The sequence below is a fragment of the Aedes albopictus genome, chromosome 1 (genome assembly GCF_035046485.1).
Source record: "Aedes albopictus strain Foshan chromosome 1, AalbF5, whole genome shotgun sequence".
In the NCBI taxonomy this organism is placed as follows: Eukaryota; Metazoa; Arthropoda; class Insecta; order Diptera; family Culicidae; genus Aedes; species Aedes albopictus.
The window spans coordinates 72267690-72283663 of record NC_085136.1 but is presented as its reverse complement, the minus strand read 5'-3'; the positions used below and the strand labels follow the sequence as shown (position 1 = coordinate 72283663).

At 42.4% G+C, this 15974-nt stretch overlaps 2 protein-coding genes across 2 annotated transcripts in view; one reads left to right on the top strand and one right to left on the bottom strand.

Annotated features, from left to right (window-relative positions):
• The window catches only part of LOC134285004 (uncharacterized), a 194044-nt gene that overhangs the window by 150194 nt on the left and 27876 nt on the right, over positions 1-15974 (top strand). The gene's annotated exons all lie outside the window — the stretch shown is intronic.
• On the bottom strand, positions 2771-4002 carry LOC134285156 (uncharacterized). The gene is made up of 3 exons (XM_062845347.1): positions 3859-4002; positions 3475-3798; positions 2771-3406 (listed from the first exon to the last, which is right to left on the bottom strand). Exons 1-3 carry the CDS (start codon positions 3873-3875, stop codon positions 2863-2865), a joined length of 885 nt encoding a protein of 294 aa, XP_062701331.1. The 5' UTR covers positions 3876-4002; the 3' UTR covers positions 2771-2862.

The following is a 15974-nucleotide window of genomic DNA, read 5'->3' as shown; positions in this document are numbered from 1 at the left end:
TTCCACTGTAACTCGGTCAATTTTGAACCGATTGACTTGAAATTTTGTACACGGGTAGATACTATACCTATCTCACCGCATTCCAAGAATTGTGTCAATTGGTTCAAGATTGACTGAGTTATAGTGGAAAACAGACGAATATAGAAGCCACCGCCCAAGTAGCGCGATTCCCTACTAGCATTTCCGAACTCGGAATAACGACGAACACGAGCACCACGATGCGGGCAATGTGCAAAGTATCTAAATACCAAGGTAAGAGATTCCCGCTAATGTTCGCGGATTAGTGAGAAAAGGAAAAAAGCAAAAAATAGTTATGAAATTTGTGCTGATTTGTATGGGCGCATCACTATTTAGCAAACTTTCTTAAGAAATTAAGCACTCCCATCATAGAAGCAATTATTTAATTGCATCTCACTGAATTAAAAGTGACTTCCATGCAATAAAACAGGAAATATCGCAATTTGAAAATCGGTAACAATTTTTTTTAATTGGTTCTAAACATATTTTTTCAGCATTTAGAAACATCCAAACTACTAAAACTTCACAAACTTTGCTGAAATAATGACATTTTAGTGTAAAAACACCAACTTTTCATAACTAACGCAGATGTGTTGGTGAGTCTCATTTTTGACATTTGCGGGAATCTCTTACCTTGGGTATTTAGATACTTTGGGCAATGTGGTCTCTTGCCACCGAGCCATCGTCGATCGTTTACACAAGTGCACAAGTTTGATTGAAACATGACGACAAACTCGTGTGCAAGTTCGAGCTGAACTTGCACACATATATTTTGTACCCAAGCGCAACACGGTGCGTGTTTACTTGAAGACTGGTTCAAAGTCGTGGGAAGAAAAGGGTTATTATAAACATTTTTTAAATTCACCCGCTAATCTGGACATCATTCAAACTAAAAATGGTTCAAACATCATTCTTCTCATGGAACGGAGTCCGAACACAGAATCAAAACAAAACAGCAAATAAGGCTACCAGCAGTATTGTTTTTTATGCCCATAGGGTTTTTTTTCTCTGTTTGGAACATAAACCACTGCGACCAATATTTGATCTATTGTGGTATATCCCGTGTCATCTGTATAGTGCATGTCGTATTACTTTATCACCATTGAGAAGTTATAAAGTATTCGGTTTTATTACAGTAGTCATTTTCAACTTGATCGCAAGGGAGGATTCTGATTGATAGGTTCCGCTTTGAACACGCTCCTTTTTCAGTTAAAATCGGATCCCCTAACGATAAAGTCAAGAAATGATACCGATATTGACCATGCATCGGAATCCTAGTCCTTACTGTTTCAAACTAGTGAACACCGAATAAAAGATTAGGAATACTAATCCATTTGTCCCTGTTTCAAGGTCTATCTCGGCCACACCTAAAACCGAGACCTATCACTTTCAACAAGGTGTAAAATGTAATAAGGACCAAAGTGTTTCCTTTGATTACTAAGTTATGCTGTTCCATTAGTTGGAAGCAGTTAGGACTAGGGTTCGGTTTGGTAGATCTTTCACCGCAACGCAACCCAAAAAGGCGATCTACCCACGCTACGGGCTCCGTTAAAGATCGAGCATATTTTAAACCCCCTCAACCATTCATCCCTCAGCACGGGTCGCCTGACACCTTGGATTGGGATTACCTGTTTGGTGGACTCTTACCACCGGAACAGGTGGTCCGTAGTGCTACTCTAAGCCGGCAGCTACACGGGCAGCCCATAGGGTTACTAGAAGTTCAAATAAAAAATTAACCCCGTTGGTTTGCATTAGGTGTCGTTCAAACCAACGAACGGAAAAAGACGGTGAACCTGTATTGAATGTGATCGATCATATCCTTTCAGAAATCAGTATAGGAACGAGCAATGAACGCCCGGTAGGAACAGGTCGACTAATGCTACACATAGACACTTTATACGTTATGAGTGAACCTTCTGTGGCATCTGGAAAACGAAGTAGGGCAGAAAAGGGATAAACAACTCGTTTTTTTTTTGTTTGGTTTAAGTGCCATTTATGTGTGGTACATGAATGTCTTTAGAAACTGTAGACGCAACAGAGTTGCTTATCATAACGATAGAGCACCCGAATGTACAACGGGACGTCGTACGTCTGCGACCTCTCCTAGAATTAAAAGATGTGGTTCCATACTATACTGAACCGAAAGAACTCTGTTCTGGAAATCACACATCTCCCCGCTTGTAAATCTGATGGAGCTAAATTGAGAATATGGGTAAATATGTCCGCGTCCGGTTGAATAACCAAACGTGTTCCAGTAGAGTAAACACATAGTCACGACCGACCGACCGACACTCCGTCAGTGATGGACTCCAGTTTTACTGACTGCCGTCGTGTCCCTCATCTATCCGAAGCACTAAATTATGGAACGGGGTATGCAACCGCATCTCTTTCGTCGTAGGCGAATGAAGCGAGGGAATGTCGCAGGAACGGTGTCTGGTTTGGGCGTTATCGTCATCGTTCTATATTGTGGTACGTACCTACTGTAATATAACAGAGCGGGGCTTCTACAGTTTCAGTAAAGCATTGGCAGTGCTTTCTTTCATAGGAAAGTAGTCACTTAAAGTCATGGGTGTAGCCAGAAGGGGACTACAGGTGAGAAGGATTAGCTTATAATTTGGTGAGCTCGTTTCATGCTATTGTTATGGTGAAGATTCAATGAATGTTTAATATACTGATGTGAAGTTCTGAATGACAGTTCTTTCTGATGTCAACGTCATATATCACTATAGTCAAAGATACAGAAACTAGAGAGGAGAAAATCAAACTTGTTTTATTTAGAATTTAGTAAATATTTCATACTTATTAGTTGTCGTCGGATTTGAAAAATACGACGCCCATCTTCCATCATCCCTCCAAACCGATCATCCTTTTCAGCGCCACCCAAAACTTCAACATCAGATCGGTAAAGCTCTCCAAATGACCCTCACTCACCTCCAATGACAGCGTTAGATCTTCATGAAACCACGCGTAATATAGTGCCATCAAATGGTCGTAGCTTACCAGCAGTGTGATCGCCAAAGACACCGTGCTCAGCAGCATCACAAGACAAGTCAGGAAAGTCACCCAGTAAGAAGGGCAGCATTGACCGCCACCGGCGGCAGGTGGCGAATCCTCTTTTCGACATTCCCCGCCGGGGCATATGTTCACGAAGCTGCACTGGGAAATGACTCTCCTTAGTTGGGCATCGGGCTCGCTGGTCGTCGAACTCGAGGGCGTTTGCTCTCTGGGCTGCTGGATGTAGTCGGAAACTGCGAGATTTCCGTCCCCGATCAAGTCCTTTTCGGGCGCTTCCTTTGAAGCGTTGGCCTTCCCGAGGAAAGTAGTTGCCCGGTTGAGGCGAAGCTTTGGGAGTGTGAAGACCTCGCCATCCGGTTGCAGGTGATCTTCCCTGAAATTGGAACAATTTCTTGCTGTCATAAATCTATGAAATCCATATAAAATGAAAGAAGTCCTCACCGCGGCGGATGATCCATGTCAACACACCGATCCTCGTCGTTTGGTGTGACACTGCTGCTGGTGGTATCAGGATTCAAGTCGACGGACGCGGAAGTAACCGCGTCCTGCATCGAGTTCTTCCGGACCCGGCGGCCATTTAAATCGAATATGGCGGATGAAGCGTCCGCGATCGAAGGCGTTTTGGCAGCAGCAGCACCACTGGTTGGTGGTTTGAAATCACGTGCCGGGGAACTCAGCGGTGGCGATGGTTGCGCCTTCCGTGAAGTTGGTCGGGGGAGTTTGGATGGTGTTGCGGATTTTTCGAAAGTGATTGGGGTCGCAGACCTAAAAATAAGCGTGATTTGAATTGCATACACGTGGTATTCAAGAAATAGAAAGATTTACCTTTTTGGAACAACCATGGTGAGTTGTTATCGTTCGTTTGTTGCCGCCAATAAACAAAATTTGAAATATAATTTATTTGACACTTCACGAGGCTCCCAGAAAATTTCATAGACAACTTGATTGAGTGCTAAAAAAAGCAGAGTTTCGAGAGTTTCTCCTTTCCCTTGTATACATACAGTGGAGTCTCCTATTAGATGCTGCCACCTACTTTACGCCCACCGTAATTTCTCAGCTGTCTTGCATCCAATCCAGCTGATCTTTTTTAGTGCAATTTGTTCTTACTATATACTTATCACATACAAAAAATGAACTAAATTGGTTAGAAGACAGCCTACGCGGAGGGCGTAAAGTGGGTGGCAGCGTTTAATAGGATACTCGACTGTAAGTGTGACATCGTGCCACCGTACCATTTTTTTCCTAGCTCTTCAAAATCGCATAGTGCACTCCAGATCTCTGTAAAGATTCACTCCAGATCCTATCGCGTGCGCTGCTATCAGCTCCACTCCCTCTATTGACTCGCCACATACCACGAGGGTAACATCATCGGCTAAGCCAACTAGCTTTACGCCCGGTAGAAGTTTTAGCCTGAATACGCCATCGTACGCTGCGTTCCATACTACCGGGCCCAGGAAGGACCCGTGAGGTACCCGCGGTGATGTTGTAGCTCCTATCACCCTCCTCGGTGTCACAGATTAGCACTCTATTCTGGAAGCAGCTCTCCAGTATCCGGCATAGGCCATCCAGGACTCCTAGGTCTTGTGTGGCACACTCGATGGTGGCCCAGCTGACGCTGTTGAACGTATTCGTCACGTCCAGTGTAACGACCGTGCAGTAGGTAGCGGATTCCCATTAGCTTCTTTTTGGAGCGCCATCTCGACCGTTTTGATTACAGCCCTAATAGTGTCCACCAACGTTCGATCCTTCCGGAGACCGAATTGGTTATCCGAGAGGCCTGAGTCATCGGGTTTCTCGGTATAGACCTTGACGGTATGATCCTCTCCAACGGTTTTCCGGTGGTGTCCAGTAGACAGATAGGTCTATATGCCGACGGGTCACCAGGTGGCTTCCCTGGTTTGGACAGTCGAACAAGCATTTGTCTTTTCGACCTCTTTGGAAATTCGCCACTGTCCAGGCACATCTGTAAAGCCATTGTGAACATGCCAGGACTAGCCCCGTTAGCTGCCTTCATGGCTACTGTCGGGATACCGTTGGGACCCGGAGCCTTGTTCAATTTGAGCGACTTCGCTATTGCGATAAGTGCGTCGTTCGCCACCGGGGCAACCTCATTATGGCCGGTTTGCCCATGGTCTTATGTCGTGGCGCGGGAACAACGTTTCTATGATCTTCTGCAGCATCTCGAGGGAGCGCTCAGGGGGTGCTGTCGCGCTCATCGTTTTGATCATGACTACCCTGTAGGCGTCACCCCAGGGGGTCGTGTTGGCTGCCTGGCAGAGATTATCTTCACTTACGCGCCTTAATCTTTTTGTTCAGTGCCTGTTTAGCCGTCCTGTAGGCATAACTTCGCTCCATTCTACCCTCGTCGGTGCGAACTATTTGCATCCTCCCCTTAGCTTTGAGGCAGGATGCACCGGAATTCTGCAATTTCTGGACACCACCAGTATACCGGTTTGTGTCAATTCCTGGGTAGGGATCGTCTTGGCATTGCGGCATCGCATGCACGGCTCAGGGTTCTGACTAGATCGTCGCTAGACAGATCGTCGGTATTACCCTCTGTGGGAATTTGGCTGATGGTTCTCGATGAGAATCGCCCAGCGTAGCGACCCGACCCGCGCCACGATACACTGACGTCCGACGTGGTCGAATGCTGACCAAAGAAAGAGGAAGAGTCGTGACTTGCTGTGATCTCGTCAGCAGCTGTCACTCGATAGCGTAGGCGTTCAACCAGGTGGGGAATGTACATGCGTTATCAATTGTCTTTTGACATATTGAGGGACAAGATTCTAAATACACTGAGAGATGCTCATTGTCAGATATGTACCACTAGCGTGGTTCAAAAAATCGTTTTTGCTCCACACCGCTAATTCGATTCGTAACTAGATCTATGCCTTCTCCCAAAATTTGAGCTCATTTGGTCGAAAATTGAGACTGCACAAGCCCTTCAAAGTTTGTATGGGAATTACTATGGGAAAACGATGTTTTTTATTCAATCAACCGTAGTATTTCCCCAAGTGCCCTAGAGCATTAGTTGACCCTTGGTACTCCTAGGCTACTCTATCGGCCACAACTTTGCCAAAGACCGCATTCAAATCGGACGCCTCATTAATTAATTATCGATTTGTATCCAACTGGACAAACTTTAACAGTGATCCTCCAGCTTTCCAGCAGGCAACATTGCTGCATGTGGCGCCAAAGATAGCACACTGAAGTCATGGCTACTATGTTTCACTGCAAAATGCAGTGATGCTCATTGATTAGTTTGATCATCATGAGTAAAGATTTCGATTGTGGATAAAAATCGGTAACTAATTAATGAAGCATTCGATTCGAACGCAGTCTTCGGCAAAGTTGTAGCTGATAGAGTAGCCTAGGAGTACCAAGGGTCAACTAACACTCTAGGGCACTTGGGGAAATACTACGGTTGATTGAATGAAAAACATCGTTTTCCCATAGTAATTCCCATACAAACTTTGAAGGGCTTGTGCAGTCTCAATTTTCGACCAAATGAGCTCAAATTTTGAGAGAAGGCATAGCATCTGGTTACGAATCGAATAAGCGGTGTGGAGCAAAAATGATTTTTTGAACCACGCTAATGTACCACACACCCTCCATGAGCAATCGCTCCACAAATGCCGGCTTATCGAAGCGCGAGGTCAGCTATTCTTGATGGCTGTCAATGATTCTCGGCTGCGGCTGTTTTCCTAAGGGTTCCACCCTGTATCGAACCACCAGGTTGCTGTGCGTATACCCATCGACAACCTTCCAGTCTGAGCTAGGGTTAGACCACAGAACAGATGTGTATCTTCGAACAAATGTGAAGTTTCGAGGTGGAAATCGTGAAATTGTCACTTGGAAAACTAGATTGAAATGAATTTCCATGGGAAAATAAAAAATCATCAAAGCGTGCTACGCCGCCTCCCTATGCTCGCTGCAGGCTAAAGCTTGACTTCCACCACCAGGTTCGCTAGTGTTGCGCTATCAAACGGGCAGTGCTTTTCGTGACGAAGATTCACCCCCGTGGTTAGACCCAGGGTCTACAAGGTCACATGGATGATGGACTCTGCACTGTGGAAATTATTTCCTGGATCGGGAAACGACCGGTCTTATAGATTGCCACTAGCTTGGCCTTATTCGCCACCCAGTTCCCGTTATCGAGAGGGATGCGGTATGGGTCCGATAGTAGGGCGATGTTTGTACTTGACTCCGAGACTGCCTGCCACAGCTAACTGTTGTGCGGCTTCACAGTGGTTCAAGTTTAGCTGAGTAAACTGCACTATCGTTGGTTTATTCGCCCTCCACGCGTGCCTGCGAGCCCCTCTGCGTCGGTGGTCTCGCCCTGGTTTTTACACCGGATGGTCGCACACAGGGTCTCCAGTTAGCCTAGTGGTTAAGGCTATGGATCGCCAATCCGGAGACGGCGGGTTCGATCCCCATTCCGGTCGGGAAAATCTTCTCGACTCCCTGGGCATAGCGTATCATTGTACTTGCCACACAATGTACAAATTCATGCAATAGCTGACAAAGAAAGCCCTTCAATTAATAACTGTGGAAGTGCTCAAAGAACACTAAGTTGAAGCGAGGCAGGCCAAGTCCCAATGCGGATGTAGAGCCATAAAGAAGAAGAAGAAGACATCAGAGAAGCCCTCGATCGCGGAATTGTCAACCTAGCCTACGTGAGTACGGATGAACAGATAGCTGACGGGCTAACGAAGCCATTATTGCAGAAACCGAAGTTGGAGTACATACTTCCGAAGTTGCATGGGAATCACTTTGACTTCAGAAGGAGTGTTGGAAGACTGAGCAAAAGTGAAGTCGTAGTACGCCATGAATATTATAGAGTTTTAGATTGTCAGAAATAAATGTATTCTAGTCACGGTGTACAATATTTAGAAGGTGATATCTTCCGGAAAACTGACAGTTTTTTGATAACGTAATTCAAATCGTTCAGAGGCGGTCTAGTACTTCACATCAATTTGATCATGTGAAAAACGATTAGAATGACGTCACATGTTTACATCCAAAATGTATGTTTACACAGGTTACTAGCCTGCCTTGTGATTTTTATGCCGTGTATTCTAGTTTTAGTCATCATTGAAGGCACACGTCTACCAGATACTCTCTAGGTACAATTACTTCAGGCAAGCCCGTGCACAAGGGAGGTTTTGGGTGTTAAATACGCCACCCCGCCCCGGAACTCCTAAAGTAAACCCGGAATTAGGGCTTCCAAATTTCCCGGGATTCAGCTTCCCGGGAAATGAAAAAACATGACCATTTCCCGGGATCCCGGGAAATGCGAAAATTTTATTTTTAAGCATAAAATGTATTTATTTTAAAGAAAATCGTTAATCAGATATTATATTTTTCCATTTCCTAATATAGACTGTGTTCAATTCAGCAAATTTCACGATAAGAAGGTTCATATTTTACCATTAATGCATTTCAAATACGATTTCAACTTACATTATATAATGAAATTTTTATTTGGAATACATAAACGTGTTTTGCAAAAAGTAGTTAATAGTTTATTGATTATTTTGGGTACATCAACAGGCATACAACAACCCCAATAACGATGTTTAATTTAATCTTAAGATTTATTCCTGAAATTCACAAACATATTGCCATACTTAATGAACAGATAGGGGGATTAGGGGCATAATGGACACCCTAAGCAAATGAGTATGCTAGTCCTGTATAACAGACAAAAACTAAACATATTATCAGTTGGCTTACAACTTTAACTTGTTTCCTACGTATTTCAATAATAGTGAATTGTAAACCGTGTGTTTTTTGGGGCTGGCAGGAAAGGTACGGGGCGAAATGGACATCTCTGCATATTTTATGCTGTATCTTTGATAATATCGACCAGTTAAGTGATTTGCCTACTGAGATCAATACCACAGATATAATACTCCATCTTAGACGAGTTTACATATCATCAAAGTTAATTAAATAAGTTTTAGGCTAAAATAGTCGGATTGATTTTTTCCAAACCCTATAAAACGCCTAACAGTATGCAACGCGCGTACATCCATTCATAATTGCCAGTGTTCATTTCGCCCCGAATTGACTACAACATTGAAATTGCTATTTTGAATAAGTTCTGATCAAAGATATAATACTTCACCCATTGCTAAATCTGCGTATACATGTAGCTAAGCTAACAATTCACTTGTTTTTATGGTGGGCATACTTAAACACTCGTAATACCTTATTTGCTGCTGCTTCGAAATTATAAGAAATCCACCATATGAAAAACATACTTCAATTTCAATGATATATTGGTTATTTTGAAGGAATATAAATGGTACTTTTGAAAAATAGAACAATGACTTGTTCCTTTACACTTATGTATTAAAAGTTTTACATAAAAGTCAACGGTTTCGGCAAAAACAGGGGTGTCCATTTCGCCCCGGGTGTTCATTATGCCCCTAATCCCCCTACAATAACACAAGTCAAGAGTACATAACACCCGATGCAAAAAAAATAACTATAACCTACAATAACTACCAAAGAAAAAAAACTTCGGTAAAGTTAAGAGCTAAAAGGATAAAAACCCATTGAAGCCCAATAATGGCTCAATACGTGCTTTTATCTGATCGTCTAATTAGCAAGAGCTGTATGAGGTTGTTGCACCATGATCAAGTACCAATGTACAAATTGATTTGTTCCTAAACAGTTGAGCAGTCATTAAGAACTTGTAGAAAGTCAGCTATACATAGAACTCTGACTGTATTGCGTATTACATGGTTGGTGATGGAACTAAAGGATGAACTCCATACTTTGAAGCAGTATTTAAAAAAAAGAAGAATCGTTGTCAGTTGAAATCAGCTTTAATACCTTCATATTATTAAGAGGATGTTATCTGCGTAGCTTCCCATTAAGCTCGAGTTATATAATAACATCAACATAAATAACATCTTCATAGAGGTCATGTGATTTGAAAAACGTTAATCAAGAATCTGGGTAAATCAATCATTGTCTCGCCATTTTAAATTGGCCATTAAACACTTGACAAAAAATAGACAATACCCAAGCAACCAAAAGTTCTGATAAAATAGCATGTTTGGGCTTAATCAGCTATTCGAAGGAAGATGAATAGCATTCTATTCAGCTCATTTTTCAAGTAATTAACTGAACTTGAGTTCACCAAAAGTACACTTGTGTCGCTGAAAGGAACGCTATTCAGCTTAAAAATAAGCTTCAAAAAATGAAAAGAAATGTGTTTAGTCCTCTAAAGTAATTTATTTTTAAGAGACATTAGTTCACGTGGAATCCAAATTGACTCATACCTTGAAATACTTTTTCATGTGTTTTACTTACTGAGATTTGAACTCGGGTTCTCCTCGTTGAAAGCCGGTGCCTAACCACTACTCCATGTATGTGTTGTTAGGCACTTGCGATTTTACTCAATGTGCCTGATATCATTTAGTAGAGCTCAATCAGGTTCTTGTGTGAACTTTCTCTGAATTTGGAATACTGTTTGAAGTCGAAAGTTCGTGGAACTGCTTGTGAACTTACACAGTTTGACATTTTCAGTTTATTGTGGTTCGCAGTGCAAAGCAATAAATCAGATTATAAGCTTCCAGCTTGGTTTCTAGTGACTACGATCGCGTCGATTACCGGCGCGCTGCAGCGACAAGTGAGACGGGGTTGGAAACATCCAGCATAGCTGGAAATTTATGTGCAGCCGAAAAAAACTCCGGCGGAATCCGAGGTGGAACAGTTGTCCGCTGCGGGGGCAGCCTTTGGGCCACACAATACGGATGCTTTGCGTTGATTAAAAGTAAGGGTGCTATTACACTCTTTGCCCAGTTGCCAAATATTTGACCACTTTTGACAGATAAATTTTGGCAGGTTGTTTGGCTCTGTTTGTCCGTATTTGTTTTTCGAGAGTGACAAATATTCTTGTTTGCCAGGTACACCTTGGTCAAAATTTAACTGTCAAAAGTGGTCAAATATTTGGCATTGGTCAAAGAGTGTCATACTAGCTTAAGTACGTTGAATTATTATAGTGATACAAGGTGTACTTGTAAAATTAACACAAGTTGTGGCTGCTGAGCTCGATTTCCGAGTGATTTGATTGAATGAGAACTTCTCCGGAGCTCCGCTGTCGCCGAAGTTCAAGTGAAGTTCACTTTCAGTACGGTTAATATTTATCTGAACTTTGAGTAGTAAGTTCAAAACAAGTACGAAACAAGTTCAAAACGGAACTTTTCAAGTTTTTTAAATATGTCCAACTGAACTTTATTTGTGCTTTAGAGGCACGCAAAAGTTCAACATGAGTTCGGTTAAATTTTAATTGAACTCTACTCAAAAGTTCAAAGTAAGTTTTTTCTGGACCTCTTTTCTACTTTAATGTCGTTTTGAAGAGAATTCAAAAGCTTGTACATGTACTTCCAAGTTCATAAACAATACATGAGTAACTTCAACGAAACCGGAATTGTACCAAACTTGAACTTCTGAGTTCGTTCTTCAAGTGGAATCCGAACTTTTGGTTGCTTGGGTAGAAACGAAAAATCCCGGGAAATCCGGGAAACCCGGGATACAAAAATTTGATTCCCGGTATTCGGGAAATTTCATTTCCCGGGAAATCCATCCCGGAATCGGAAGCCCTACCCGGAATCAATTCCTAATAGAATCCCAGTAGGAGTTCCAGGAGGAAGCCCGGGTGGAATTTATGGAGGAATCCCTGAAGCAGTCCCTAGAAGAAACCCGCTCGGTGTTCTTGGAGGAATCTCGGATGGAACTGCTAGAGAAGTCCTTAAGGAACACTGCAAAGAATTCTTGAAGGAATCCACTTCCGAAGCAACCTGCTGGAGAAATCGCAGAAGGAACTTCTGTAAGAATCCCGGAAGAAATTTTGGATAAAATTCCGGAGGGATTCCAGAAGGAAATATGCTGAACGGGAAGGAGTTATTGGAGGAAATCTAGAAGAAGTTACTAGAGCAATCCCGGAAAAAATCCCAAAATACAAAATTCTCTGGATGCAGAAACAAATTGGAGAAATCCCAGAAGGAGCAACTTCAGAAATCCCAGAAGGAACTCCTTGGGGAATCCCAGAATGAACACCTAAAGAAATCCATGAAGCATTCTAAAGTAAAAACCTAAAGGAATTACAGAAATAATCTCGAAAGGATTGCTAAGATGAGTGTTAGCAAGAAGTCCGGGGAAAATATCGGAATGAATTCTTAGCGATTTCCCGTAAGGAATCCTGGAAGAAGCTCTTTGAGAAATCTCGGAAAAAACCATTGGAGGAATCCTTATTAGAGAGTCCTGCAACAAGTTTAGAGGGAACTTATGAAGTAATCTTAAATAAAAGCCTGAGAAAAATCTCTGAAGGTGCTCCCTGACGAAATCCTAGCATAAATTCCTGGAGGAATCTTGGAATGTATTCCCGAAGAAACCACGGCAGGAATTCCTTTTTTCCTTCTCGGGAGAAAGAATTCCCGTAGCAATCCTAAAAAAAAATCCTAAAAAAATCGCAGGAAATTTTCAGGAGAAATCCCTGGAGAAATCTCGGAAGAAACTTCTAGAGTTATCTCCGAACTCCTGGAAGAACCCCAGATAGATCCGTTTTAGAGATGTCATTTGAAGCTCCTGGAGGAATCCCAGGGTGAACTTCTGAAGTAATCCTGAATAAACCCTTGAAAGAATCTCTGAAGGAGCTTCCTGAGCAATCTCAATGAAGAAATGATAGAAGGAATTCCAAAAAGTTCCTGAGCTAGGAACCTTTTGGAATTCCTTTTATTATTTCTTCATTGAGAATCCTGAGTAAGTCATAAATAAGCATATTTCGCAGTGCACCCAAACCACTCACTTCAATTTCAATTCTGCTGCCTAAGAAAGCCAACGAAATTTCTCTAAGTTCAAATCGTAAAGAACAAGACCCTACGAAACCTCAAAGACTTAGCAACCGTGTCGTGTAGTGCCCTATTGCATGGGTTCTAGGGGAACGGGACCTACCTCATTCCTCCATGCGCAATCCCCCATCACTTCACCGGTAAATCTCTCCAGAATTTATCCAGAAAGGGATTTATCAAGAGATTTCCGGGAGGGAGTTTTCTCCACAAGAAATTCCTCCAGGAGTTCTTAAAATCTCTGCTAGGAGCTCCCCAGGAATTATTCCCATAGAATCCTAGAATTTCTGCAGGATTTTCCTAAGATTTCTCCAAGGTTTCTCCGGGATTTGTTTGGAAATTCATATACAACGTTTTTATGGAAATTCATCCAATATTTCCCAGGGATTTCCAAACGGATTTCTTCGGCAATTCCATCAGGAGTTTTCTGGGAAATTCTCCCGGAAATTCCCCAAACAATTCTAGAAATACTTTTCGGAGTTTCAGAAATTCTCCAGGATTTCCTCTACAAGTTCTCTTGGAAGTCCTTCAGCAGAGCCACGGAAATTCCTCCAGGATTTACCCAAATTTTCTCCAGAAATTTCTCGGAAATCCCTTCATTGGTTCCTCAGGGATACTTCCAGAAGTTCTAAGAGAATTCATAGAGGGGATCACCAAGAATTCCTCCAGTATTTATTCAATTATACATAATTCAATATTTATTTGAATGACTTCCCTAAAAGTTTTCCAGAATTAATCCGCAAACTTTCTTACAAGATCTCCATGAAATTTACTTCAGCAGTTCCACGCCATTTCTTCCAGGATAAGTGCTCCAGCATTTATGTAAAAATTTCTCCAGATTTCCCTGGGATTTTTTCCAGAAATTTTCCGGGAATTCCTCTGCGAGTTCCCCGGGAATATTTCCACGAGTTCCACGGATATTTATCCAGAAGTCCACCGAGATGTTTTCCAAGATATCCCTGGAAACTCCTCCAGAATTTCGGCGGAAATTCCTGAAGAATCTACCCCGGACATTCATCCAGCAGTTTCATGAGAATTCCACAAAGTGTTCCCCGGAAATTCCTCCAGGAGTTCCTTGGAAGTTCTTCCAGAAGAGTTTTGAGATTTTTTTTCCCAGGAGTTCCGCGAAAATTTTTGGATGGAATTAATTCCTCCAGGAGTTTCCCGTGATTTCCTCCAAATGTTGCCCGATAATTTCTTCAGTAGTTAATCGGAAATTCGTCCAAAAGCTAACAGAAAATTGCTGCAGGAGTATTTCGATGATTTCATCCTGTTCCTCAGGAATTTCTCTAGAATTTTTTCTAAAAGTTCTTCGGGAATTTCTCCAAGAGTTCCTCGGGAATTCCACCAGGAGAGTTATTCCGTTGGTTAACAGGAAATTTCTTCAGGAGGTCCACGGTAATTCCTCCAGAATTCCTTCAGCAGTCCCCCAGGAATTTCTCCAGGAGTTTCTTTGGGAATTTTGAAAATTTCGGAAGCTCCTCAGGAATTCTTCGAAGATTTCTCCAGGAGTTCCTCAGGAATTCCTCCAGTGATTCTCCTAGAATTCCTTCAAGAGTTCCTTGCGATTTTTTCCAGGAGTTACCCGAGAATTACTTCAGGAATTCCTCGGGAATTGCTTCAAGGAATTTTTCAGAAATTTCTTCTGGAGTTCATATGCTGATTTATCGACCGTATTCTATTAATAACTTGATGATTTTGTGGCTATATCGGTCTCTTTCTACTCATAGTATAAGGGAGTAGAGATCAAAGTGGATAATGAAATGATAGATATGATAGATCAGCCAGTCTTGGTAAGGTGGTATGAAAACTACCAACCAAGCCGATCTGTTTAAAAGCACAGGTCGCACGGCAGAAGTTTCACGCATTCGATGTATTCGTTCAATACATGGCCTACTTGCCTAATTTCACCTTCTATAAAAAATTTTCACACTTGTTCGCTACCTAGCGAATTCTATCATATCTATCATTTCATTATCCACTTTGATCTCTACTCCCTTATACTATGAGTAGAAAGAGACCGATATAGCCACAAAATCATCAAGTTTCTTCTGGAGTTTCTCAGGAATTTCTCAGGAACTACTCCAGAAATTCTCAAGTAGTTCCTCAAAGAGTTCTTCGATATTTTTCTTTCAGCAGTTCCTCTGGAGTACCTCCAGAAGTTTTTCGCACATACGCCCGGGAATTTATCAGAAATTTCTTCACGTGATTCTCGAGAATTCCTCGCAAACTGCTCCAGGAATTCCTCGAAAATTTCTTCAGTAGTTCCTAATAAATTTCTCCAGAAGTATCTCACGAATTCCTGCAAGAGTTTCTCGGGAAATACTCCAGGAGTTTTCAGTCTTCAGGAACTCCTCGGGAATTCTCAGAAAATTTCTCCAGCAGTGCTTCGGGAATACCTCAAGTGGTTCCCAGGGAATTGCTCCAGAAGCTCCCCGTAAATTCCTCCGAGAGTTCCCTGAAAATTCCTTTAAGATTTCTCAGAAATTTCTTCACAAATTCCTCAAGCAACACTCGGGAATTTCTCCCGGAATTCCTCGGGAATTCCTAAAGGAGTTCCTCAAGGAGTTCTTCAGAGAGTTCCTTGGAAATTCCTTTAGGAGTACCTCGGCAATTCATCAAAGACTTCCACGCAAATTGCGCCAGGAATTTCTCGAAAATTTCTTCAGCAGTCTGTCAGGAATTTTTCTAGGAGTTTCTCCAGGAGGTTATAGGAAATTTCTTCAGGAGCTCCTCGGGAATTCTCCGAAAATTTCTCCAGAGGCTCCTCGTGAATTCCTCCAGGAGTTCCCTGGAATTGCTGCAGGAGTTTCTCAGAAAACTCTTCAGGAGTTCCTCAGGAATATCGCCAAGAGACCCTCGAGAATTTCTCCAGGATTCCTGGGGAATTTCTCCAGAAATTCCTCAAGGAGTACCTCGAAAACTGCTCAAGGAATTCTTCGATATTGTTTCCAGTAGTTTCTCGGGAATTCCTCCAAGAGTTTCACGGACGTTTCTCCAGGAGTTCCTCGAAAATGTCATCAGGAGTCCCTCCGGCATTTCTCCAAGATATTCGGGAACTCTTCCAGAAGTTTCTGA